At 38.5% G+C, this 27466-nt stretch overlaps 2 protein-coding genes across 3 annotated transcripts in view; one reads left to right on the top strand and one right to left on the bottom strand.

Annotated features, from left to right (window-relative positions):
* The window catches only part of LOC134535881 (uncharacterized), a 125868-nt gene that overhangs the window by 54058 nt on the left and 44344 nt on the right, over window positions 1-27466 (top strand). Inside the window, exon 1 of one of the 2 annotated variants that reach the window (XM_063375228.1) lies at window positions 13124-13286. The exons of the other annotated variant lie outside the window; for it this stretch is intronic. Coding sequence (XP_063231298.1) covers window positions 13247-13286 — 40 coding nt within the window. The 5' untranslated portion in view covers window positions 13124-13246. Of the gene's footprint in view, window positions 1-13123; window positions 13287-27466 lie in introns of those variants that run through there. 2 annotated transcript variants of the gene reach the window in all.
* Window positions 1-27466, bottom strand: part of LOC134535882 (U11/U12 small nuclear ribonucleoprotein 25 kDa protein-like) — a 160924-nt gene that overhangs the window by 116429 nt on the left and 17029 nt on the right. The window lies entirely within an intron of this gene.

The following is a 27466-nucleotide window of genomic DNA, read 5'->3' as shown; positions in this document are numbered from 1 at the left end:
CGTAAAACCGATAGCCAATTGAGAGGAATGTGGTAGGCGCTTGTGTAGAGAGGGGTTGTGGGAAAACTCCTTGGGACTGATGGCAGATCAGGGGCCCTAAATAGTGTGTGATGCTGTAAAACCAGTGCAGAGAAAGCCTGGTATGCTTAAATTTTTGGGCACAGGTTATGTAAACCTGGGGTTCCATGGGATTTAGTCATGTTAGCTGCTGTGAGACATTAAGATTTCCAGGCTCCATAGTAAATTCAATGTAAATTTTTGTTTTCTTAAAATAATAAATTTGTTTTCAATTTTTTTGAGATATTTGATTTGTAACAGTGAATACAGACCCCGAGGAATAAGAGTTGTCATGCTGTGAGAGGAGAAGGTGGTAGGCCTAAAAGGGTACAGGCACCACAGAGGTTATGTGCATTGCATAATTTAAATATAAGGAAACTTGAGAATTTGAAATTTTGTTGTTGGTTTGTACACCCATAAGAAGAGTATAGGCAGAATTTTTATTGTTATGAGATGTCTAATTTAATTGAAAAGAAGAAAGTTTAAAGATGCAAGGTAACATTATTATTGTAATAATTGAAAGAGATTAAGAGGTAGAGAGAAATAGGCAGTTTTTGTTTGTAAGTACTAAAGTTTACATATAGAAATTTAGTAACTAAGAATGAATAATAAGTTAAGTCTAGTGTAAAAGTTTTTTTTAAGTTTGTTAAGTTAAGAGTCACAAGTAAATTTTTTTTTAGAGAGAATGTCTTTGATAGGAAGTATTAGAAACTTATGGGAATTTTAGGGTAACATAAATAATGTAGGTAATGAATAATAAATAGATGGTAGGTCTTAAGTTAGGATTAACATTTGAAGCAGAATTTAATTAAGAAGAAGGAAAATAAATAGGCCTAATGAAAAGAACAAAAAAGGATTTTATGGTAAAGCATTTTTTTTAAGTAATAAACAATGAATAATAATGTTGTTTCAGGGTAATGTGTACTAATAATACAATTTTTTTTTTAGGACCAAAGAACAGGAATTATGTAATTTAAATTAACATGTATTTTTGAAACTGTTACAGATTCCTTAAGATGAGCTGAGCAGCAGTCCAGTTTACAAGATGACAAGAGTTCGAGAGACAAGATACAAGATCACTGAAACAAGAGCCAAGACTGAAGATTCAAGAGAAGAGAAAGCTGGCAGCCATGGACTTACAAGTGGAGATTAATAAGGTCATGTAAAGTTTTATTTTTTTTTATGGAAGACAGTAACTGGAGTTTTTTTTTGTTATAAACATTATTTACAGAACTTTTTAGGTTATAGTAATGTAATGGAACTAGTGAGTTGTGGTAGCTGTCAAAAAGAACTAATACCTTAAGTTTAATTTTTAAAGTTAATTTTCTTAATTTACAGAGGGATTAGTAGTTTTTTTTAAACCTTATTTAGGTTGGAATTTAAATACAATAGCTTATTATAAATGTGTACGAACAGTTCAAGTTCACAGTACTGATAGGTAGGTCAGATGATCTTATTGATTTTGATGATTTGTTGTTTTGAGTTGATTTTTAAGTGTTGTGAATTAGACAATGAAATAGTTCTGAAAACTTAAATTATTTCAAGCTAAGAAATAGTAAAGTTAATTGTAACTCAAAGGACACCAGAATTTAATTTTTTTTTGAATTAGTAATGTTTGAAAATTTTATACTTTACAAGAAAGGTTATAAACAAACAGATCGGATGGAACAAGGATGCAGTAAATCACAATTTCATTTAGAATTATTGATTAGCTTTTGAGGTTATGAAGTAAAAATAATTATAGTTTAAAAGTTTGAATAAAAAAAAATGTTTTTTTTTATTTGTTTCAAATAGAAAGTTTAAAAGTTAATTAGTCATGATCTAGGTGGGTGATGGGGTGGGAATTGGCCACTCTTTTTCCCTATAACCTCCCTAACATGGCCTTCTATTACAACTAACAGAAATAAAGAAGAAGAAAAATGAAGAATTATTAGTTAGAATGTTTCTTTCATGAAGATACCTGATGAACTTTTACTGTTTGGAAGAATAGAAGCAAGGTTAGTCAGATATTTTTACTCAGAAGAAGAAGAAGATAAAGCAGTTTTATGACTCGACAAGCCAGAGATTGGTGTTTCCCCTCTGCGCTTCTATTGACTACGTTGTTTACTCTCATGGGATAGCTGGTTCGGCACCATGGAGAGAGATTGGTGGGCATTGTGGTTGCCCCCAGAAGAAAAGAAGAGTAGAAGAGGTTATGGGTGGGTCATGTGAACTGACCTTCAACCCAGTTACTTCGTGGGGACTATTTGCTGTATAGAGAAGATCAAGACTCAAGAGTTAGGGAAAATCATTGGAGGTCATGTTTCCCTTCCTTAAGTTTTTCCTATCAAATTATTTGCCTGATTAGATTATGCTAAGGGTGGGATACTTTATGTTAGCAGTTGAATTAATTAATTTTATTTTTTTGTGTGTTTGCATCCTTGCCCATCGATTGCAGTTTAGTAGTTAGTTTTGTATTTGTCAGGCGTGATGGTAATGCCTGTTGATGATGTTTCAGAATTGTAATCTGTTCGTGATGAGGATGGCACAACTCCGAAGCAGATGTGGGGAGAAGTTGTGAGCTGCCCTGGAAGCCAGTCCAGTAGCTGTTGGAGTTGAGTGGTGTTTGCTGATGGCCAGCCCAGGGAGCTACTCTTCTCGACAACACTGACTTCGAGGAGTTGCACCAACCTTCACGAGATAAGAGTTTAATTAATTGAAACACTGTAAGGACACTTAATTTTTTTTGAAGAACGAAAGAAGTATGGTAATAAACGGAAACTGAAAAAAAAATAATAATAATTATCAAGAATTTGCACATTGTTTAACGAATACTGAGAAACTAAGAACAGTAATTTAATTTGTAAAGAGAGCTTCACTAACAGAACAATTTATTTTAGAATTGAGAACTCGAGCCTCTGAAGGTTCCTGTGAGAACAAACCAGATAAAAGTTTTACATTTAATTTTATGAATACTTGTTGTTTTAAAATAAATCTTATGCAGAATCTAGATGTATGTTCAGACAGCAAGGAACTAAGAAAATTATTATTTTTGTGAAATGAGGAATTTATAGTTATGGTTTAATGGAAAAAGACAATTTGTAATTTTGAGGTAGCTCGATGGGGCTCGAGCTCTGTGAGGGGAGGGTTATGTCGCGGGTTGAAATTTTGCAGGGTTGTTGAAATCAAATTTAGGGACTTTACTGACGGGACTCTGGGCTGGCTGCTCTGTTCACTCGTCAGCGCAAGTGGCGTGACCATGTAATCGGGGCACGGGGCCGGCGCGGCGCGCTGCGGGCTTGCAGAATTTTGTTTGTTTGTTTGGCCGCGCGCTGGCGCAGCCACGGGCCGCAGTTACTGGGGCGCGCTGTCGTAACAAGCCGCGCGGTGTGGCCTGCACATTGTGGTAGAGGGGGGGGAGTCTTCCCAGATGTTCTAGTTAGTTGTTTAGTAAATTTGACTTCAATAACGAGCTTTTGTTATGGTAGGCGCGGCAGGGCGCGCGAATTTAAGCGCAAGTGAGTGGTGACTCAGGCTCACTCAGGCGGAGGCTATGCGTCTCACCTGTGGTCACGAGTTGTTAGTTCGTTCGTGATGTAGGAATTCAGGCTCACTCAGGCGGAGGCTATGCGTCTCACCTGTGGTCACGAGTTGTTAGTTCGTTCGTGATGTAGGAATTCAAGCTCACTCAGGCGGAGGCTATGCGTCTCACCTGTGGTCACGAGTTGTTAGTTCGTTCGTGATGTAGGAATTCAAGCTTTCGGGCGGAAGCTATGGTCGACGCCAGAGGCCACGAGTCGTTTAATTTAAGTTAGGTCATAATGTAGTCGTCAAGCTTTCGGGCGGAGGCTATGGCCCTCGTCAGGGGTCACGCGTCATAGTTTTTAAAATGTAATGTTCGTTCGGGATTTCAAGGGCAGGAGAGGCCCCTACGTTATTTTTTTAAAGTAATCGATCAAGAAAGGCTTTTCGGAAAATGTGAGTATGGACTTATCTTTGTTTTAATTTTAAGTATTAATTATGATTTGAGGTATTCGGAAGGACTAGGGAAGTGTTTAGTGAAGTTCTCTCATTCTCTCTCTTGTAAGGTCGTTCAATCGTTAAGGAAGTAAAGAGATTATTGTTTTAAATTGTAATCCCGCTATTTAAATGTTCTTTAAAATGATGTTGAGTATTTGACTTTAAGAATAAAATAATTTTAATTAAGTATTATGTTATTTTGCAAAATCTCCTTAGTTCAGCTCTCACCAGACATCCTGTACGGGATGACGAACCTATGATCCTAGGTACAGTAAAGTATTTTATGAAGTTAAGACTAGTTGATGCCAAGCGAGTTGTTTCTATGTAAAGAGCTACGATTCTCGCCCCCCCCTCTGAAGGTGGATCGTGACAGAAATGGCGGTGGCACCGGCTAGGTGCACGTGACAATATTACAGACTATTTATTGGCAAATGGTTTTTAAAAGAATCTTTAGTAAAAGTATAAAATTTTTTTTTTCTTTGTGGGATTTGCGTGATTGGAAGTTGTTGAATTCATCAATTACCTTGCATCTATTTTTGTCCTGTCATCTCTTTCTGTCTTGTTTCTCAAAATTCCATAACACAACGCTTACCGCCCAATAGCGCTTCACTGGTTTGAGTTCCGAGCATACATTGCATCGGTGATTAGTGAGTGCTTGTCTAAAATGTAATGTATACACACTCTAAATATGGCAGTTTTGAAACTACTGCAAATTAGTGGAACGAAACTGGAAAAACAGTTTAAATTATTCCCTAGAGTTTCAAGATGGAGCAGTTTCGGGATATATTTCCTGTGAAATACCATTGATTCGCCAGTTCCATATTTGGAGTGCACGCGTGTGTGAAAAGAGGTGAATTTTCGAACAGGACTGATGGTCTCTTTCTAGGACGCCTGATGTTGGTTAGCTTAGATTACGCCATGGCCAACGCCGCACAAAAAAAAAGTGTTTTCCCACAAAGACTCGACTCTCTGGAGCGCACACGGCCACGAGGAAGTGTGGACACGAGCAGCGCTACTCCGATAGCACAGTGACTGATACGCCCTGTCCGTGGAAGCCCCCAGAGAGGAGGGAGATACGGGCGTACTGACAGTTCTCTGCGTGACGTTGGTGGCATTGCCGAAGCCGGGTTCACAAGCTCCCACGCACTTACGCTGTCAGAAATCACAGTGAATTCACGAGCTATTCAAAGACCAAATTCAAATCAAACAAACGAACATTTCTTCGTAATGTCAAACAACTGAATGCGCCCTTTTTTCGACTTCCGAGTTTGTATGTTTCATTCCAAACAAAGATAAAACACACGCGTGGACAAAAGAAGAAAGTTCTTGCTGTATACTTCCACAGTTTTTTTTTTTTTTTTTTTTTTAATGTTTTGTTGATACGCCAAGAATGATATTTTGGATTCATGTCCAAAGAAAGTAAGTGAACTCAAGTGTCTGTAAAATTTACGTCGGATGAACGTAGACTTACGAAGATCCCGTCCGCGATTCGTGAAGTATCAGCTGCAGCACACGCGGACTGGAATTAGCTAACGGGCGACATCCTGTATTATTACGAAATTACCAAGTTCCAAAATAACGAGAGAGAATAAATTAATACGCATCCATATAAATGATGCTGGGAAATTTCTGGGCTTAATGTGGAGTCTCACACGCCATGTTCATTTTTTTCTCAACATCACTAATGGTTACCAATGGTGCATAAAAGAGGTTCCTGGTGCTGGTGCTACAGCTGCAGCTGCAGCGAGGATCAAGGAGCGGGTCAATGAACGACCGCCCTGACGTCACGGCGGCCATCTTTGATGACCTTAAACTTGACCACTGATCTTGACCTTCAAAATTTGCCAAAAGACTCAAAATTTACCATACAATTCGTCAAAATTTCCAGTTTTTAGGGAAATTTTTTTCGCTAATGTATGTATATACATACATAACATACATACATGCATACACAACATACATACATGTATACACAACATACATACATACATGCATAACATACATGCATAACATACATACATAACATACATACATGCATAACATACATGCATAACATACATACATAACATACATACATAACATACATACATACATACATAACATACATACATACATACATAACATACATACATACATAACATAAATACATACATAACATAAATACATACATAACATAAATACATAACATACATACATAACATACATACATAACATACATACATAACATACATACATACATAACATACATAACATACATACATATATATAATCTCGAAATTCAAAATTTCCGTTTTGAGGGAAAATTTCCCGTTTTAGTCCTCAAAAATGTCAACGGCTTGAAAATTCCAAAAAGCGGGTTAAGTCATAAATTTACATATCCTAATGTTATTAATTACATGAATCACACATATCAATGTATTAAAGACATGCTTACAGTAACAGGAGAAACAGTTCCGGTTGCTTCTGTGTATGAGGCATGTCGGGCTATAGTGGGCTGGGGAGGAATTACATTATTGTAGCCCAATAAGTATTACAATAATTCTTATAAAATAATCCATAAGAAGCGAATTTGCTATGATTTTCTCATTCTGTCTTCGCGTTTTTTTTAAATCCTGGAAGAGACGGGCCGGGAAACCATTTGTCTATAATTTTAATTAATTTGTAATTTTTTAAATTTAAACTCTGGGGGGGGGGGGGAGAACTAGACCAAAACACCTTTCTACTAGAATTATTATTATTAATCATGTAATTGCAACCTACCTACCTTTTGAGGTAGGTGGAAAATTAGTAGTAAGCAACAAGTGTCTGTGGCAAGTTTGTGAGCTACAATTATCACAAACCCACGGACGTTTTGGTAGTCTACAAGTAACTCAACTTAGCGATTTCATTGACCTCTAGGATAGACTCCACAATCCTGTACTGACTCGTGAGACCTGTCAACTGGGGTGCTTTGTAATTTGATACTTGTTTTGACAAGGTTTTCTGATAGGCTCGGTGAACTTCAGATAAACTGCTGTACACAAACCCGGCATGGAGTTTTTTTTTATTCTTGCATATTTGGAAATGAATCAGCGTATTTTTCCGCTCTAGTCATTGCAAGTTTACAAGAGTGCTTCTGCTGAACACTTGTAACTGGTTATTTTTCACAAAATTGCTAAATCTGACTTGCTAGTTACTACATACTTGTACGCCAGGGATGATGGGTAGGGGCATGCAGATTTTGCGAACAGATTTCGAGACTAGATGAAAGTTAAAACACTGTAGCATCGTCTGTGTTTCGTGATTGGGTGAGTTTCTCCCCAGGTACATATCGATTGTAACAACACCAATCACAGTGATTCAGTGCGGAAGTAAACGCGTCCTGAGTGGCTCGGTCAATCAAGACAACGACTTTTCTCGCAGACGGCTGCCAATCACAAGGAAGAAACCACAGGTGCGGGTATATCTTGTTGCAGTCTAATAGGCGTTCAGATCTTTTCGCGAAAAATACCTGCCCCTAATGATGGGTAATATAGAGCCTCCCCCTCCCCCTGAAATACAAAAAAAAAGTGCGTATACTTTTGTACACACATTAGATGTTATACGTACTTGGCGTAGTAAAAAACTAGCTCAAAATTTGCATGCATATAAAAATAGAAATAAAATAATAAAAGGATTGTAGTGATTTTATAAATATGATTGGAAAAGTAAAAACTCAAAATTAAAACATTTAATTGAATACTCAGTACTCAATATTGATATAAACACTTTAAAAAAATTAATTATTTAATTGCGTAAATAATAGCGATACATTTTTAATTAATAATGAAAATCAATACATTTGCTGAATATTTATAATTTGTTACTTTCATTTTTTAATTAAATAAAAATGTAATAATTTATCATTTAAAACAGAAATAAATTATACATACGGGAACATAACCTTACTTATATAAATACACATGAAAAAAGTTTATAAACAAAATTCATATCACTGATATTCACAATAAATAAATGCTTTTTGACTCTAAAGTATAAGATTTAAAAAAGCTCATGTGTAATTTTTATTTGTATGTAGCTTTTTTTTTATCCTGTGAAAATTTCGTTGCATGGTGCGCGCGCATCGTTAAAATTCACTATCATTTTTTTCCGTAACGCGTCTATAGAAGCATAACTAAGAAAAAAACTATACATGATTATGATTGCCACCAACGAAAGCAAACAGCGAGTAACGTGTATCCATCCTCCCCCCTCCCCCCTCATAAACCAAGAAATGAAACTCGTGAAACGGGCCCCCAAGAGGCCGGGAGGAATGACGGGAAGCCTTCATTTCACAGACGAGAGAGCCACACCCGAAGTTCCTCGAAGTTCAAGCTCGCTTTTTTTTTATTTCGTTCTATCTAATTGTATAAACCGGTGTGGCATTAAAATTTGCGGTCGATTAGGATAGGTTAGCTACATTATTAATTCTTTAAAACATTGTGGATGGTTGGTTATTAGGGACACCTGTATTTCGCGAATACATTTCGTGTAAAATGTATGTTACAAAACACTAGCTTTTTCTTAGAGTAATGGCGAATCGTGTGCGTGCAGCAGTACGGTATCCATATTCCCATTGGCTCCGTCAATTGCGGGAAAACACCTCTCGCCGACCACAGCCAATGACTACAAGAAAAAAAACTACGGTGTTTTGCGATGTACCTAGACACGAAATGTATTCGCGAAATACAGGTGTCCCTATTGGTTATATTAGGTAAGTGTGGCTACATTAAAAATACTGTAAAATAATTTTATGGCTGCTTAGCAAATAACTTTTTAACATGTAGCTATCCAGGGCTAGGAAACCGTTTACATGATTTCACAGTATCTTAAATGTAGCTCTCCTAACCAAATCAAACGTACACAATGTTTTAAAGTGTTTATAATGTAGCTAACCTAACCTTTTACAATTAACAAATAATAAAACCGAAGATGCACGATCGGGAGTTCGGCTCTCTCGTCTGTGAAAAGAAGGCTTCCCGAGGTTATGACCCTCAGCTCCCCTGGGGCCGAGCGGAGGGCAATACGTCAACAGTCGCGGGGCGGAGTTACGCCCGTCGCCGGCCAGCTGATCCTCGATGGATTACCGCATCTCGCACCCTCCCTCCCGGTGTTACGTCATCCGGCCGCGCTGCGCCTTCTCCGGCGATCAGTCTTCCCGCCGCGCGACCGCGGGCAGCAGCGACCCAAGCGACGCCTCGGATCAATGACGACCAACTTCGCTCTTGCGAGGGCAGGACACACACAGGGCCGGTGCAAGGTAAATTGGCGCCCTAGGCGAAAAATCTTAATTTCCCCCTCACCCCCCCCCCCCACCCGGCAAACCCAACGCCGGACACCCCAAAAAAAAATTTTTTCCTTGCCTCAAAAGACATCACGTAAGCCTAAGATTTTGTCAACAATCAAATGTAAGCAGGCTTGTGTTTTTTTTTATACTTTTTTTACTTATTACAAATCATAAACAGGTCACCGTGTACTTTAAATAATTACTTATATCAATATAAACATTCCAAACTGTTACAAAAAACCCAGGCGGTTGCCTAGTTCGCCTATATGGACGCGCCGGCCCTGGACACACATGAATTAATATTAAGGTCATACAACAAAAAATTTCAATGTCGAAGTTAATCTGTTGGATAATAAAGATCGCAGGCTTTCGATACCAATGTCTGAAGTTGCTTGGCTTCTACTCAAACCCTGAAGATGGCGTCTGCAACATCGTCCGAAACGTCGGTGATACATTCGTCTTGGAACTACGGTCACCACCCAGAAGCCAAGTCATCTGTTGAGTAACCAATGCATGTGATGAATGGACAAAAAATAATAATAATCTTGAAAAAATGGGTGCGTGTACTTATGTACGCGCGTTAGAAGTTATACTTATTTGGCATCATTAAAAAAATAGTTTTTAATTGCATGGAAATAATTAATTATAATAAAAAAATAAAAGGGCTGGAAAAAGATAGTCAACACAGTCAATAAAGTTAAGTTTAAATTAAAAAAATTAAATAAATAAAATTTGGAGAATAATAATATATGACATAATTTGTACTAAATATTATAAGATTCTTAATTTTAAATATTTATTATTGATTATTTAATATTTTAAAAGAAATTAAATAAATTCAATGATAAAAATTTAAAAATTTAATTTAAGTATATTTATTTTTTAATATTTATTATTTTCTTAATTTAATATTCACTTTTCATTTTTAACAAAAAGTTTTTGTTAAATATTTTATTAAATTTATTTCTTTATTTTGTAAATATTAAATTACCAATTATAAATATTTAGCATTAATAATTAATAATATTTAGTATTAATTATATTAAATAATATTTTAATTTACATCAATAAATAATACATACGGATAGTTAACCTCAATTATATTGGAGCACTTGAAGAAGTATATAATTACAATTTTTTTTACTAATATTTACGAATAGTAAATAATATTAATCAAAATATTCAATTTAAATCACTACTGAACATAATTTATTAGCACACATATAATTCGCACTTGTATGAAACTAAAACACGTGTTGTGAATGCAGAAGCTAGAAACATGTGGATAAATATTATAAATATGAAAACAGTGATCAGAGGCGACGAGCGTGCCAACATGCGTGACTAATAGAGGTTCTATTTCTATTCTGTTGGTAGCTTTTTTTCGAGACTTAATGAGCGATTTAGTGGGCAGCTTCAAACTGTTAATTTTGTGTTACAGTGATGCGCGCGCATCTTAAAATTTCACTCTCATCATTTTGTCATAACGCGCCTAAAGAAGTATAACTTCAAAAACATTATTGAAAATAATCTTGAAAAAACATTAGTGAAAAAAAATTATATATATATGGCTAGCCTTTCAGTACTCGCCAGACGTGAATAACATCTAACCTCGGTAATAACGAGCAAATCCATGTGTTCTCATGTTGCAAATACACTTATATTACGAAACAAACAAAAAAATTCAACGTAGAATATACGCAATACGTGTTTTCTACTACATTTCCGAACGCGAACCACGCGTAGTTTCCGCACCGGCCTCTGTAATTCGCTGCCGGAGCATATACGTCGACTATCGAATCAATCCAATTGCAAAGCTAAATATATAATGAAATATTTCCTATAAAAGCGAAAAATACTTTAAAAAAATATCTAACCCATGGCTTTGGACCTGATTTGACGCGTGAATTTTATCAAAATACTGCCCTTGTTCAAATTCATCAAACAGTTAATACTGTAAAGATTCGCTTTGGTTTTGTGAACTTTAGTTCGTGCCATCCAACACAGATGGCAGCACCGTGGTTACACATTTCCGTTCCATTCGCGAAATCGCGCCTACTAACAAATGCCGTATGCCTACTAACAAATGCCGTATGCCTACTAACAAATGCCGTATATACCGAAAGCTAAGATGTAACACATCAAAAAACGCGAAGATTCGATGGCATGGAGTGTCCGCTCTGTACTAGAACTTTTCTTACTCTATGGTCGTTCCCGACGGGCGCTTCTTATCACGACCCTTATCGCCACACACCAGAGGGGCTGCTCTTCGTCCAACTGTCCGTCGAGGCACTAGCCGGGGAAACACGAAAAACAAAACAGATGGAACACGGCTGATCAAAACCCTCCCTTCCAGTGCGCGCACTGCACTGCATGTGGTCTACGTTTCTATTTAAAAACTTTTTTTTTTTTTTTTTGGGAGAGTAAATGCAGCTCAACGGTGACTGGCTTTCAGTTTGTTTTGTTTTAAATTGAGCGAAACCTGTCATTAATTGGTACTAACATATCTTTTCGCAGTAATCTTATGAGCAAGGAATACATATAGTTACATATGCACATTTATTTTATATTAATTGTTATTTATCAACGTCAGTCAAGTTTCGTTTTCTGGAAATTTTAAAACAATGTAAAAAAATATGGTAATAATCAGTTAATTCAGAACGATTTTACAAAATATCAGTATCAGGTGTTATAATCAGTTAATTCAGAACGATTTTACAAAATATCAGTATCAGGTGTTTTGCGTCGGTTGATGACAAAATAGGTAATTCGTTTTCTCTATTGCTATCGCAAATTGCAGAATATAATTTGCTCAAATATTATAATTGTGTGATGGTAAACGTTCGAAGCAATGTTAGCTACGGGTAGCTATATGATGTAGCGAGGTGGCGCAGAAGTTTAAGGGGCCCGCCTAGTCAGGGGTGTATCTGATGGTGAGGCGGGATGATACATTAGTGCGACGCTCACTGGTGCTTCTAGCGCCATATCGCCTCTAAGCGTACGGCTCTGAACTGGCGCGCAGTCTTCTCGTCCTGCACGGGATAGCTACCAGATTCCAGCGGTGACCTCAACACATGGCGGAGAAAAGAAGATAAAGGTGTAACGCGAATGTTTATTCCTCAAAAGTTATTTTGAAAACATACGTTTTAGCCATTTTCACTCTTTTAAAAAAAAAGAGTTAAAAAAAACCAAATCTGGAAACACGATTTCTCATCTGCGCTCTGTTTTCGTAAACAGACACCTCCATGCTATCTTGAGTAGTTTTTAAAAGGCGCGGTTTTCACTGAAGCCCGGTTAGGGAAACATTTAAAATGACGAAATAAACACGTATCGTTTCTAAATAATAATAAAACCTGATTATAAATGAGAGCCCTGTGGCTTTTTTTTTTTATCGTGGTTATCAGCTCAGCTGTTAAATTTCTTTTTAAATATATATGGTTTCTGATTTAACGGATGCGAAAAACCGTAGTAGCTGCTGTGTCCTGATATTCACGTCGAGTAAACGTGGCCGATGACAGCCAGTTCGAAAATAATTCCGAAAGTGTTAAATATCAGCTGGAACGTGTAGGATAGTGGGCAGTTAGTACGGTAAAAGAATGGTAACGTCTTGAAGGAGGGGGGTGGGTGGGTGAAGAAGGATACGGAGGTTGAAGTCATCGACGGTAACTCCGCACGCACTCTGCGCCCCTACCCTTGTGATCCCCCCCCCCCCCCCTCCACTGCCCCGCTGCTGGAGCGACGGGACACCTCGCGGGCCGCGGCAGTCCGCTCCGGGAAGCCGGCGCGAAGTGACGTGACTGTGTGTGCTGCGCGCGCGGTCGTCGGGCGGCCAGGACGTCCGAACACTCCCGAGGACTCCCGAAGGACTCCCGAGGAACCGCGGCGATGTACGCGCTCACCAGCTCGCCCAGACCGCGCGCCCGCTGTGAGTCCTCGACGCCGGCTGACACGGCCGTCGACAGTAACTTGAGGGCGCAAATCTGTTGGATTCTCAGAAGGATGGGGTGACCCCTTCGCGGCCCAAGAGTTTAAACAGACACGAGTCACCTCTGGATAGGGTGCTCGTATCAAGGGCGTCGCCAGCCGATGGCCTAGGGAGGGGGGGGGGGGGGAAGTTGTGGGAAAAGTATGTATTTTTTTTTGCATTTGGCTACATTATTTTATATCTCTAAGGCTCTAAAAAGGGGGGGGGGGCAACTGCCCCCCCCCCTACCCACCCCCTGGCGACGCCCTTAGCTTGTATGTGGTATATATAGCTCTCATATTATGGCCTACCTGCATGCAGTGAACAGAAAACTATAAAAATATACAGAATATTTTCCGTTAAACACAGTTTTGATGTTTACGTTTATCAACCCCACCGTTTCACGGTCACGATTTTGTAAGCGCAAGCCGGGCCCATAGTGAGGGGTTACTTAATTCCAGCCCCCCCCCCCGCCCCCCTCCCCTTTTTCTTCCCAGATCTACGCCCTATGTCCTTAATACACAACTCTTCAAACCCCTCACTATTGAAAAAAAAATATTTTTAAAAACTGTAAAACTTTTTTCAGAGATTATAATGCTGCATAAATACGACAATACTAAATGAAGTTTAACAATATTTTAAGAAAAGTTTTTAAATGTTTCTCACAATAAAACATGATTTTTATCCCTTTAAACCTTTTTAAATCTATGACAATTTTCCTTCATAAAACTTAATAATTTACGTAATACTGAACAACTAAAAATACAACATTATTAATACCGTACAACTTAAAAAATCAAGCTTCGCGGTTAAATTTGGTTGTTTCGCACTTTCATGTGAGCGAGCGTTTCAATAATAGAATCAAAATCCAGTGTCCGCGCAAGTCCTGATTCAATGCACCATGTTCCTAGATCAGTAGGTCTTTGTCCTGCTAGACAGAATATTCGCAGTAAAACACATTTTCGGAAGTAAATTTCTTAATAAAAAAAGTGGCACGTATAGATGAAGGATGAACTTAACAAATCTGCTCTCATATTGAACTCGTAACAAAATTTAACTTGCTATTTGATATTTAACGTTACAAATATTTTTTTTAAGTAAGCTGCCGTATTTATTATCTGCATGAGTAGTATATGATAGCCGGTCCGGAAACAGGCTTCAGGCTGTGGATTGATGATTGTCGTCCGCCATCTTGGATTGTGACGTCACAGCGGCCATATTGGATGACCTTGACCTTGACCTTTGACCTTGACCTGGAATTTGATCCTCAAAAATCGCCAAAAATGACCAAAATTGGGCAAAAATTGCCCAAAATTCCTCAAAAATCGCCAAAATTTCAATTTTTTTGAAAAAAATTTCCGCCAAAAAATCTCAAATAATTCCACAGTTCAAAAATTAGGATTTCGAAAATCCTCAAAAGTCGCTTTGCCCTAGAAAAAACGAAAACTCCTAAAAGCGGCTTAAAACTCCTAAGAGCTAGCCGCTTATAAGCCGCCGACCTTGAAAATAAGGATGTCATGGCAGCCATATTGGATGATGATGTCACCGTTGCAAATTTTGTTACGGCCGCCATCTTTAACTTTTTTATTTATTATCCGATTTTAATGAAAAAAAATTTAAAAATTATAAAAAATCCATTTAATAAAATTTTAATAAAATATTTATAATAAATGTACTTTACGACACGGAGCTCAGAGTCCTCGGTTCGAACCCGGTGAGGGCAAAAAAAAACTAAAAATGACATCCGATCCTTCCCTCGTGGAGGGCGCTGGCATACTGACTCCCACCACTTTTTTCAAAGCATATATATTCACCTAGTATGACGTCATGTCCGCCATCTTGTCTTCGATGCTGGAAGCCATCATCATTGTATCGTCGGCTAGAGTGCGCTGACACCATGTTAGTTTAACTCTTACCCGCTAGAATGCAGTAATCATTTATTACTAAGGTGCCCGCCATCTTGAAATTTGGCCGCCATCTTGAAAATCCGTAATTATTTAGCTAGAAATTCGGGAAAAGTTCCAAAATTTATTAAATAAATTTGCAATCAATATACTGATTGACCCGGTCAGTTCCTATCCTTGGTTCGACCCCTGGCCGATACAAAAAAATTAAATATAACATCAATTTAACATAATAGTAACAGGTTCGAGGAATTAAACACCGCAAGTTCTTTTACAAACAGAATATTTATTACATAATTTCTATTCTACTACAGGATCACTTACGAAAGCTAGCAAATTTATAATCAATCATTTAGTTCCGCATCGGTGTGAAATGACTTATTCTTAGCTCCAATCGGTTTATACTAGACAGAGTCCAACCAGATCCTTTACTGACATAGTTCTCCTCTTCTTGACAGAGTTTCTGGATACCGTGTTTAACAGTTTGCTTCACATCGTTAGAACTGTAAATTACTGTAGCCGATGTCTTGAATGCACACTTTTTCACTTTGTCATCTAACGGATATGGCTTTCCATATAGACAGTCCAACCACAAGTTATATTTTAATGGTCCGTTTGTTGCTACGTCATCAGTAAGCTGATTGATTATGTCCTGTCTGATATCATCAAGAAAAGTACAAATATCCTTCGACTCACCGAACGTATTTAGATAATAGTAGTCTTTCAACGTTCCACGAAATGCAGTCTGCGCCAAGTAGAAGCCATTATCGTTCACTTGTAATGCTCCGAACACAGTCTTAGGTTTAGGTCCATGTTCAGTCGTCATAGCAATCGGTTGCTGCGCATCTGTTTTTTTGATTGTACGCTCACGAGCCTTCAATCTAAAGCGAGGAGTCGAAATGTCTGCAGGTAGTTCAGCAGTAGGCACACGGACTTCACCTTTACATATTTTCGCATGTCGTCGCAAACTATCAATTCGAGTAAACCATTCATGACAATCATCACATCGAAACTTTATACGAGAAGGATTCTTTTTGCATTTGCTCCGCTCATGTCTTCGTGCATCATGGGAAAATGTGAACGACATATCACAGTAGCTGAAAGGATACCGTGCCGATGTAGACGAACCTTTCAGACCCGAGCCAGATATGGACGTTGCAACAGTAGTACCATTTCCAGGCATACTCTTATGAACATCGACGCATCGCTGTTGCACCGAAACCTTTACTTTCTGCCGCACAGCAGGACCTTTACATGTCTTCATGTGCGTTTTCATATTATCTTTTCTGGCAAACTGCTTATGACATTTCTCACAAACAAACATTTTACGATATAGGTTCTTGGCACATTCTCTCTTCTCATGCCGTCGAGCATTGCTGCTGTTTGAGAAAATCTTGTCACAGTAACAGCACCGATGTTCGTTAGTTGTTGTCGATTCGGCATCCATTGAAGTCTCCATCGAGGGCGAAACGAAGTTCGTCGAGTTTTCCTGCACAGCCAGCACTACCGGGATTAAAGTCTCTTCTGCTGGTGGTATCGCGTCTGTTGAAATCTCCTCCAGTGTTGTCGACGTGGTTGTCAACGGAATCTGCTCCTTCTCCGTCGTAGCTGTCGTAAAGGTTCCCGTAGACGATGGTACAACCTCCATCGAGTTCGACGTTAAAGTCGGTAAAGATGCCATCGAGTTCGCAAGAACAGGTAATTACGTGATTAATGCACCAGAAGAAATAAACTAGGTGATCCTTACACCGCCGACGTCAGTAACAAACTGAGCGCCCTGCTGTCTAGGACTCGCTTATATACATGCACCGTATGGAATAATACGCTAGTCAAATCAAGAAACATCTACAATAATACTAGAGTCAAAACAACATTAAAAATAGAAGGACCATCAACAAAAAGGAAGCACATTCTGGAAGCACAATAAAAAAAAAGGCAGCACATTTGGAAGCACCGCCATCGAAAAGGCAGCACATTTTGGAAGCACCGACAACGAAAAGGCAGCACCGTCATCGTAAAGGCACGGACCGCAAGTCCGGGTCATGTCAATATCAGACATATAGACCATGAACACAGTACACACAGGAAACGGATCGTACACACAGTACACACAGGAAACGAAACGTACACACAGTACACACAGGAAACGGAACGTACACACAGTACACACAGGTAACGGAACGTACACACAGTACACACAGGAAACGGAACGTACACACAGTACACACAGAAAACGGAACGTACACACGGTACACACAGGAAACTGAACGTACACACAGTACACACACAGGAAAAGGAACGTTCACACAGTACACACAGGATACGGAACGTACACACAGTACACACAGGAAACGGAACGTACACACAGTACACACAGGAAACAAAACGTACACACAGTACACACAGAAAACGGAACGTACACACAGTACACACAGGAAACGGAACGTACACACAGTACACACAGGAAACGGAATGATCACACATACATTAGCGGAAACACACAGGCTTAGTTGGAAATCAGAATACAAGAAATAAAAACATTAAATTTTTACTTTCAATATTTAATTACTTCTCAACATAACCACAAAACAAGAAAACCTGACTGTGAAAACCAGCTGACATCACCTCACAAAAACAGGTGTACCAACTTCAATTTTCAATATATTGCGATGAAACTTGCACCACTAAATTCTACACGAAATGGCGGTGTGCTTGCGATCATTCCTGCGGTTTCGGTCAAAGGTCATGGTCACACCCATCCAAGATGGCCGCCGTGACGTCGTAATCCAAGATGGCGGACCGTGAGAAATCTGAGAAGCACTAGCAGGAAGGACGAACTTTTTTCTCCTTGGATACTATCGAAGCCAACCTCCCTTTGCGATCGATAGTGAGCGATCCGCATCCCGCATTAATGAAATATATATTATTTACCTGCAAGCAACACGTGGCGCCATCTGTTGACGACAGCCTGAACTACTTGCATCAATTTGCTTTACATTAGATAACTTAACTCTCGCTGATGAAATATTTCAAAAACTCTATTTAAGAAATGGTTCCAATTGGAGAAAACTGACAGTTTGTATCTAACATTAGTCACAGAAGCTACCATGGATCGTGGTTTGTTATCTGCAGCTGAATCGGAAGGAAGCCGCTGTAGATACTGTGGCAAGGATTTTGCCATGAGAAGGAATGCTAGACGTCATGAGAAGAATGATTGTGCTAGAAACCCACTACGCAACATGTTAAGCTGTAATCGTTGTAGCAGGTTGTTAACACGAATTGACAGCTTAAAAAGACATGGTAGAACATGTAAAGTCAAGACTACTTACGGCATAGAGGACACCGATGGATCCACTAGACTAAAGAAGAGTAAACTGCATTACGACAATAATTTTCCTTGTCCTGAGCGTGATGGTATTAGCTCACCCGATCGTGAGGAAGAACATAAATTGAAGGATGCTAATGGCTTCGGGAAGACTGAAACTAATGGAAGTATCAACACCGTGAAAAGTGAGAATACATTCAAGCCTATATTCAGTAGATCCTCCATTCTTTGTAAAAATGATGGACTCCTAAAAAGGAAGCATGAAGACGATGAAGACACTTCGACATCATCGATAGCGAATTCATACGGTAATCTGGGTGAAGAGGATGTCTTCTACAGTGATTGTTACAGTGACTCTGAGGCTGTTGACAAAGGCATAGACTGTGATGAAGCACCTAGAGCTGACAAGATCGAAGAATGTGGCGATGTCCTGAGACCGAAACGATGGAAACGTCGTGTTATAATAAATAAATCTGATAATGCTTATTATGATCACTGGGACGATTGTGATATTAACAGTATTTATAATAAACAAGCAAGTAAGATGGTGGTAGAAGAGATTGATTACACATCATGGAAAGATCCAAACATATTGGTTGACCGGCTAAGACTTCTACATGGCTCGCTTTGTGCAGGAAACTATTCGTGCATAAAAGAAATATCCTTCATACTCAAGGAACTGAGGAAAGCTGGCTACATACAATAATGGCTTCTTTACTTGTATTTGTGTAATGATGAGAAGTAATTAAATATTGAAAGTAAAAATTTAATGTTTTTATTTCTTGTATTCTGATTTCCAACTAAGCCTGTGTGTTTCCGCTAATGTATGTGTGATCATTCCGTTTCCTGTGTGTACTGTGTGTACGTTCCGTTTCCTGTGTGTACTGTGTGTACGTTCCGTTTTCTGTGTGTACTGTGTGTACGTTTTGTTTCCTGTGTGTACTGTGTGTACGTTCCGTTTCCTGTGTGTACTGTGTGTACGTTCCGTTTCCTGTGTGTACTGTGTGAACGTTCCGTTTCCTGTGTGTGTACTGTGTGTACGTTCAGTTTCCTGTGTGTACCGTGTGTACATTCCGTTTTCTGTGTGTACTGTGTGTACGTTCCGTTTTCTGTGTGTACTGTGTGTACGTTCCGATTTCTGTGTGTACTGTGTGTACGTTCCGTTTTCTGTGTGTACTGTGTGTACGTTCCGTTTCCTGTGTGTACTGTGTGTACGTTCCGTTACCTGTGTGTACTGTGTGTACGTTCCGTTTCCTGTGTGTACTGTGTGTACGTTTCGTTTCCTGTGTGTACTGTGTGTACGATCCGTTTCCTGTGTGTACTGTGTTCATGGTCTATATGTCTGATATTGACATGACCCGGACTTGCGGTCCGTGCCTTTACGATGACGGTGCTGCCTTTTCGTTGTCGGTGCTTCCAAAATGTGCTGCCTTTTCGATGGCGGTGCTTCCAAATGTGCTGCCTTTTTTTTATTGTGCTTCCAAAATGTGCTTCCTTTTTGTTGATGGTCCTTCTATTTTTAATGTTGTTTTGACTCTAGTATTATTGTAGATGTTTCTTGATTTGACTAGCGTATTATTCCATACGGTGCATGTATATAAGCGAGTCCTAGACAGCAGGGCGCTCAGTTTGTTACTGACGTCGGCGGTGTAAGGATCACCTAGTTTATTTCTTCTGGTGCATTAATCACGTAATTACCTGTTCTTGCGAACTCGATGGCATCTTTACCGACTTTAACGTCGAACTCGATGGAGGTTGTACCATCGTCTACGGGAACCTTTACGACAGCTACGACGGAGAAGGAGCAGATTCCGTTGACAACCACGTCGACAACACTGGAGGAGATTTCAACAGACGCGATACCACCAGCAGAAGAGACTTTAATCCCGGTAGTGCTGGCTGTGCAGGAAAACTCGACGAACTTCGTTTCGCCCTCGATGGAGACTTCAATGGATGCCGAATCGACAACAACTAACGAACATCGGTGCTGTTACTGTGACAAGATTTTCTCAAACAGCAGCAATGCTCGACGGCATGAGAAGAGAGAATGTGCCAAGAACCTATATCGTAAAATGTTTGTTTGTGAGAAATGTCATAAGCAGTTTGCCAGAAAAGATAATATGAAAACGCACATGAAGACATGTAAAGGTCCTGCTGTGCGGCAGAAAGTAAAGGTTTCGGTGCAACAGCGATGCGTCGATGTTCATAAGAGTATGCCTGGAAATGGTACTACTGTTGCAACGTCCATATCTGGCTCGGGTCTGAAAGGTTCGTCTACATCGGCACGGTATCCTTTCAGCTACTGTGATATGTCGTTCACATTTTCCCATGATGCACGAAGACATGAGCGGAGCAAATGCAAAAAGAATCCTTCTCGTATAAAGTTTCGATGTGATGATTGTCATGAATGGTTTACTCGAATTGATAGTTTGCGACGACATGCGAAAATATGTAAAGGTGAAGTCCGTGTGCCTACTGCTGAACTACCTGCAGACATTTCGACTCCTCGCTTTAGATTGAAGGCTCGTGAGCGTACAATCAAAAAAACAGATGCGCAGCAACCGATTGCTATGACGACTGAACATGGACCTAAACCTAAGACTGTGTTCGGAGCATTACAAGTGAACGATAATGGCTTCTACTTGGCGCAGACTGCATTTCGTGGAACGTTGAAAGACTACTATTATCTAAATACGTTCGGTGAGTCGAAGGATATTTGTACTTTTCTTGATGATATCAGACAGGACATAATCAATCAGCTTACTGATGACGTAGCAACAAACGGACCATTAAAATATAACTTGTGGTTGGACTGTCTATATGGAAAGCCATATCCGTTAGATGACAAAGTGAAAAAGTGTGCATTCAAGACATCGGCTACAGTAATTTACAGTTCTAACGATGTGAAGCAAACTGTTAAACACGGTATCCAGAAACTCTGTCAAGAAGAGGAGAACTATGTCAGTAAAGGATCTGGTTGGACTCTGTCTAGTATAAACCGATTGGAGCTAAGAATAAGTCATTTCACACCGATGCGGAACTAAATGATTGATTATAAATTTGCTAGCTTTCGTAAGTGATCCTGTAGTAGAATAGAAATTATGTAATAAATATTCTGTTTGTAAAAGAACTTGCGGTGTTTAATTCCTCGAACCTGTTACTATTATGTTAAATTGATGTTATATTTAATTTTTTTGTATCGGCCAGGGGTCGAACCAAGGATAGGAACTGACCGGGTCAATCAGTATATTGATTGCAAATTTATTTAATAAATTTTGGAACTTTTCCCGAATTTCTAGCTAAATAATTACGGATTTTCAAGATGGCGGCCAAATTTCAAGATGGCGGGCACCTTAGTAATAAATGATTACTGCATTCTAGCGGGTAAGAGTTAAACTAACATGGTGTCAGCGCACTCTAGCCGACGATACAATGATGATGGCTTCCAGCATCGAAGACAAGATGGCGGACATGACGTCATACTAGGTGAATATATATGCTTTGAAAAAAGTGGTGGGAGTCAGTATGCCAGCGCCCTCCACGAGGGAAGGATCGGATGTCATTTTTAGTTTTTTTTTGCCCTCACCGGGTTCGAACCGAGGACTCTGAGCTCCGTGTCGTAAAGTACATTTATTATAAATATTTTATTAAAATTTTATTAAATGGATTTTTTATAATTTTTAAATTTTTTTTCATTAAAATCGGATAATAAATAAAAAAGTTAAAGATGGCGGCCGTAACAAAATTTGCAACGGTGACATCATCATCCAATATGGCTGCCATGACATCCTTATTTTCAAGGTCGGCGGCTTATAAGCGGCTAGCTCTTAGGAGTTTTAAGCCGCTTTTAGGAGTTTTCGTTTTTTCTAGGGCAAAGCGACTTTTGAGGATTTTCGAAATCCTAATTTTTGAACTGTGGAATTATTTGAGATTTTTTGGCGGAAATTTTTTTCAAAAAAATTGAAATTTTGGCGATTTTTGAGGAATTTTGGGCAATTTTTGCCCAATTTTGGTCATTTTTGGCGATTTTTGAGGATCAAATTCCAGGTAAAGGTCAAAGGTCAAGGTCAAGGTCATCCAAGATGGCCGCTGTGACGTCACAATCCAAGATGGCGGACGACAATCATCAATCCACAGCCTGAAGCCTGTTTCCGGACCGGCTATCATATACTACTTGCATGTTCAGCGATACACACCACTATGTTTTTGATTTTTGTACTTAAGTGGTCGTTTAACAATCCAAGCAAACTGGAGACAAATGGATTGAAAAAAATACAAACACATATATATTACACGATCATGCTTCGCCAACTGTGTGTGTGCATTGTGCCCGATGTAACACGCTAAAACTGAATGAACTGGGTAGATAATATCACGGAGTGTAGATAAATCTGAGTTACTGGCTGCAACAGATGCAGCCTCGCTCATTATCTTGAGATAACATCTCCCTCGCACAACATCAACCTCTGTTGACCGGCAGATTTTTCATTGTCTTAACAGTTTTTCAACGTTCCATCGCAGAGCGATAACATAGCCTCCTCCTCAATTAAGATGAAATAAAATATCCCCTTGTAGTCTGTTATCATAACTTTCTTCCAGGCGGATTTCCTTACACAAAGTTACCTTGGCCAGGGCTGTAGTCGTGATATGAGCATATCGCGTTACTTAAGGTTTCCAGACTTGTAATAATTAGTCCCGCTATCAGGGTGAATCCACGCATTAGAAACTATTGAAATGTAACAGGACCCCCTCTGTTTCCCGGGGGGGGGGGGGGGGGGGGGGCTAATGTCCGGGCTCTGGGAAATTTGCCCCCCTCCCTTTTATTTCCCCCCCCCCCCCCCTCTTTCGAAGTCCCTGGACATATAGGTAATCGTTCCTTATTGCTTATCCAGTTGTATTTTAAAATAATATAATTATTAAAATAAAGAAAGGGATTGGTCGTGTATGTGAGGAAAAGCTGTGGCATTACCAAAATATATATTTGATTTTGAAAATATGTTAAAACTTTGAGGAACATTGTTCCCGGAAGAAATTTGTCTGTGTAACATTCAATTGTATTTCAACGTAAAACTTTACAATAAAGTAAGAAATGGCAATTGTAAATTTACCAAAACATATATTTGAAAATATGAATAATAATGCTTGTATATAAACTGGTTACACAATGAGCAACAATTACCTATATATGTATGTTAGTTAATTTACTTGAAAATTTCTGCGAATTTGCAGGAGCAAAAATTAATTTCTGGGTCGGAGTTTGGGGGAATATAACCACTTTGCGCACTCTTTGCTTTCAATTTCTTCTCTCAATTTCACCCAACCTGCGTATGCCCTTAAGAAAAATTTTCTAACATAACTTGATTTCACAAAAACACACAAATTTTTCTGGAAGTTTGTCACACAGGGGGGAAAAAACATGAATTTGGCCATGTTTTGCAGCTAAAAAAAACTTTTTTAAATATGAACTGGCATATATTTATGTATTACTTTCCATATTAGAATAATTTTATCTACTTTCTGATGTGCTGTAATGATATTTTTTTTACAAGGATTGATAAAAGTTTGTAATAGAAGGTGAATACTAGATCAATTGTGTTCACATTTTTAATGTCAAGCTTATAAAGCAGGTATTTTCATCATTTCTGTGTTTACAAATATATCGGCAGCAGATGGCACACCAAGTACTGTACTTCAAACACGACCTACATTTTGAAACGAAATTGCGTTTTTTTTATTACAGGAAAACTTAAATGATATAAACATGTTTTAGTAATGGGGGAGAAAACATTTTTACTTAAAAAAAATACGTGAGAAAATTTTATGGGAAAAATTTCACAACCAAAATTTTTTTACTCTGCAAATATTTCCGCTCACATTTCTACTCCTAGTGCCAGGACTTAAGATTTTGAGGATTTAGAGAAGTTAAGTAAAATTATTTTTTTTCTGGGAAAGTTTCAAACAACACTAAGTTGTCAGTATTATTTACTTTAAATTAAAATAAAAAAAAGTTTCAGTTCAATAACATCTACACTTAAATACCTCTATTTGCACTTCCAAGAACGTTATAAAAAAAGTCATATATGTTTAAAATTTTGTTTAAGTTAAGCTTACTGGACGAGTCTACAAGTAAAACAGTGTTTAACGTGAATATAAAAAAAGTAACCTGAAACGGGATGCACTCTTATTCAGGGGTGTATCTGTTTCAGTGCAGTAATAATCTTGCAATTTAGTTATTTGTATCGCACTCTCATCTGAGTGGTCGGTGGCTGTGCGGTGCTCGCATCAGCTGTACTGCTGTACTTCCGGGGATTCACATGGATTACGTTCAGTAGAAGTCAGGACTGTCCATGAGTTTTGAAGACGTTCAATGGAAGTACAGGAATTTTGAGGAAGATTGTGATTTAAGTCGGGAAGTATAAGAGCGATATGATAAGAGACAGTGGTGTTAAGAGATATTTGTGGAATTAAATTCAGGAAATTTTTTTGCTGGAAATTAGGTTTTATTAAGGAAAAATACTGCCCTAGACAAACTGAGTATACGAGAAATACAATTTAGAAAACGCTGCACTGTACAAATTATTTCAATGCGCACATTTAAGTTACCAATTAATCATTTTCGCGTTTGAAATAGGTTGGCTAAACCAATCATAGGTCAACATTGTGTTAGTTTTTGTAATGTCTATTTCTTTTTTTATTTATCTCCTGGAACATATTATTTGAGCTTTTTTTTTATATTACTTGTTTGGGTCACGAATAGTCGAGAAAGATGTAGATGGTTAAATTTCAGTGGGGAAAGCTGTATTTTTTTAGGCTTGAGTTTTAGTTCAGTTAGTTTGCCTGCCACCCGGTTGGTGGGGGAAGGATGCACCGAAAAGCCGGCGCGTTAATAAGTAGCAATTAAAACTTAATTGGTGCGCCGCAGCGGCCTAATGGGCGGGGCCAACTTTCTGCTGTCTGGCAGCCGAGGGCGGTCTCCCCTCTCGAAAACGGGGGGGGGGGGGGGGGGGGGCATGATGTAAAGAAGAGGAGGTGAAACCGTCCGGCCGTCCAAACTCGTCCTCCACTGCGCACTACGTCACCTTGGTCGCACCGCCCGGTCTACACGCAGCGCGCTTACGGGAATACGACGCAGAAAGTTCATTTGCAATCGTTTGAATAGTAAGAGTTACCACGAAGCGTAAAAATACTTTGCTATGTACATTGTATAGCATGCATTTAGAACATACAGTTTAAATAAATGTATTAGCATCCAAACACGGAGTTTATATTAATAATATAATCAACGAAGCAATATTTTTTTGCTGTTTCATCACTTCAAAATGTTGATTGGGTCTTGTAAACACAGAATGGTAATGGGGATTGGAATGAATATACTTCGAAAATATTTATAATGAATATTAATAAAATAGATAAAATAAACATTCAGGATGCAGGCGACAAATAATAATACAAACATATTACAAAAAAAGCATCTGACACAAAGCAAAGTTTCTATAAATACGTATTTGTAATTTACATAAACATAAGCGCATGTATTTACTAAGTTTAATTTTATTTAGTTACAAACAATAAACAAAAGGGTAAATAATGATATAAATTATATTTAAAAAATATATTTAAAACATTATTAAACCAAATAGCTCTACAATATTCAGCAAAAAACAGCTTGCAGGCATTACAAAAGATTTTTCACGGCAAAGAAAACGAAAAGGTTGGATTTGTTTATTATCTTGGAGAGGAAAAACCTAATAGTTTTCAAATCCCCCAAGCACATTGTGCGTTAAAACATGGCACATAATTGTTGGTTGATTACTAAAAATAACTCAATTGCAAAACAACTCGCCAGTAAATATTTCACAAAACCCGTGTGCCTTCTACACTACATTTTATTAAAGCCAAAATAGATTCATAATGGCTTGAAGAACTCCCGTCCCTCATAGGTATTGGAATGTAATTTTAACGCGTGTATCTTGGCTGTAGGTGTTTCTTTTTCCATTTTTGTAACGTTAACTTCTGAAAACTCAAAAATGTTGCTTGCTATAATTTTGATTACTGAGAATTCCATGTAATAACAAAATAAGTATTGTTTTACCGCCTGTACATTGTGCATTTGCCGGCATTCGCATAATTTGATAAGACAATTGAAGAGAGTCACGGCCTTTCCATGGAAAAAAATTACAAAATAAATAAAGTTCATCTAATTCACCTTAAAATTGGCGTTTCACAATTCCTCCTGGATTCTGTAATACTAAAATGATTTGAAGGCAATAAATTCAAGGGAAATGGTGTGATAAAAACATTAAAAATATACAAATATTAAAATATAACAAAATCATTGTAATTCTCGAAACATTAAAATCGGAAATACCATTTTCCCCACTTTTATCTAGTTTTACGGAAAAGCCGCTTCCCTCCATAATTACTATTCCAAGGCCGCGCTGCAAATGTCCACATGTACATTTTTCAATACATAGCTGTGTTTTTATATATCTCATGCGCTTTAGAGTTATAGAATCTAGAAAAATTAATACCTACAAACATGCAAACTTATGTGCTACACTGTTTTTAGTTATAGTCGAGTTGTGTTAGTGTTAGGATTGTAGACACAGTAGGGGCGGATCCAGGAATTACTGAGAGGGGGGGGGGGAGGGGGGGACCGTAAGTCTGGGCCTAGTATGATATTTGTTTATTACTGCAAAAGTCGTTATTAATCAATGTATATTTTACCCTTAGATGGGTGGGAGGGCACGTGCCCCTGTGCCCCCACCCCCCTTCTGGATTCACCTATGGAGCACACACGCACGTGCGTTGAGAATGTACTGAGCTATGGTCCCTGCAAACCTTAATTTTAAGTATTTAAAACGGTAGTTTTTTTAACGCGTTAAATGCTATTTAAGGCGTAAACACAAACT

Source organism: Bacillus rossius, chromosome 10, assembly GCF_032445375.1.
Source record: "Bacillus rossius redtenbacheri isolate Brsri chromosome 10, Brsri_v3, whole genome shotgun sequence".
Classification (NCBI taxonomy): domain Eukaryota; kingdom Metazoa; phylum Arthropoda; class Insecta; order Phasmatodea; family Bacillidae; genus Bacillus; species Bacillus rossius.
The sequence above is the reverse complement of the archived record's forward strand: the minus strand, read 5'-3'. Positions and strand labels throughout refer to the sequence as shown.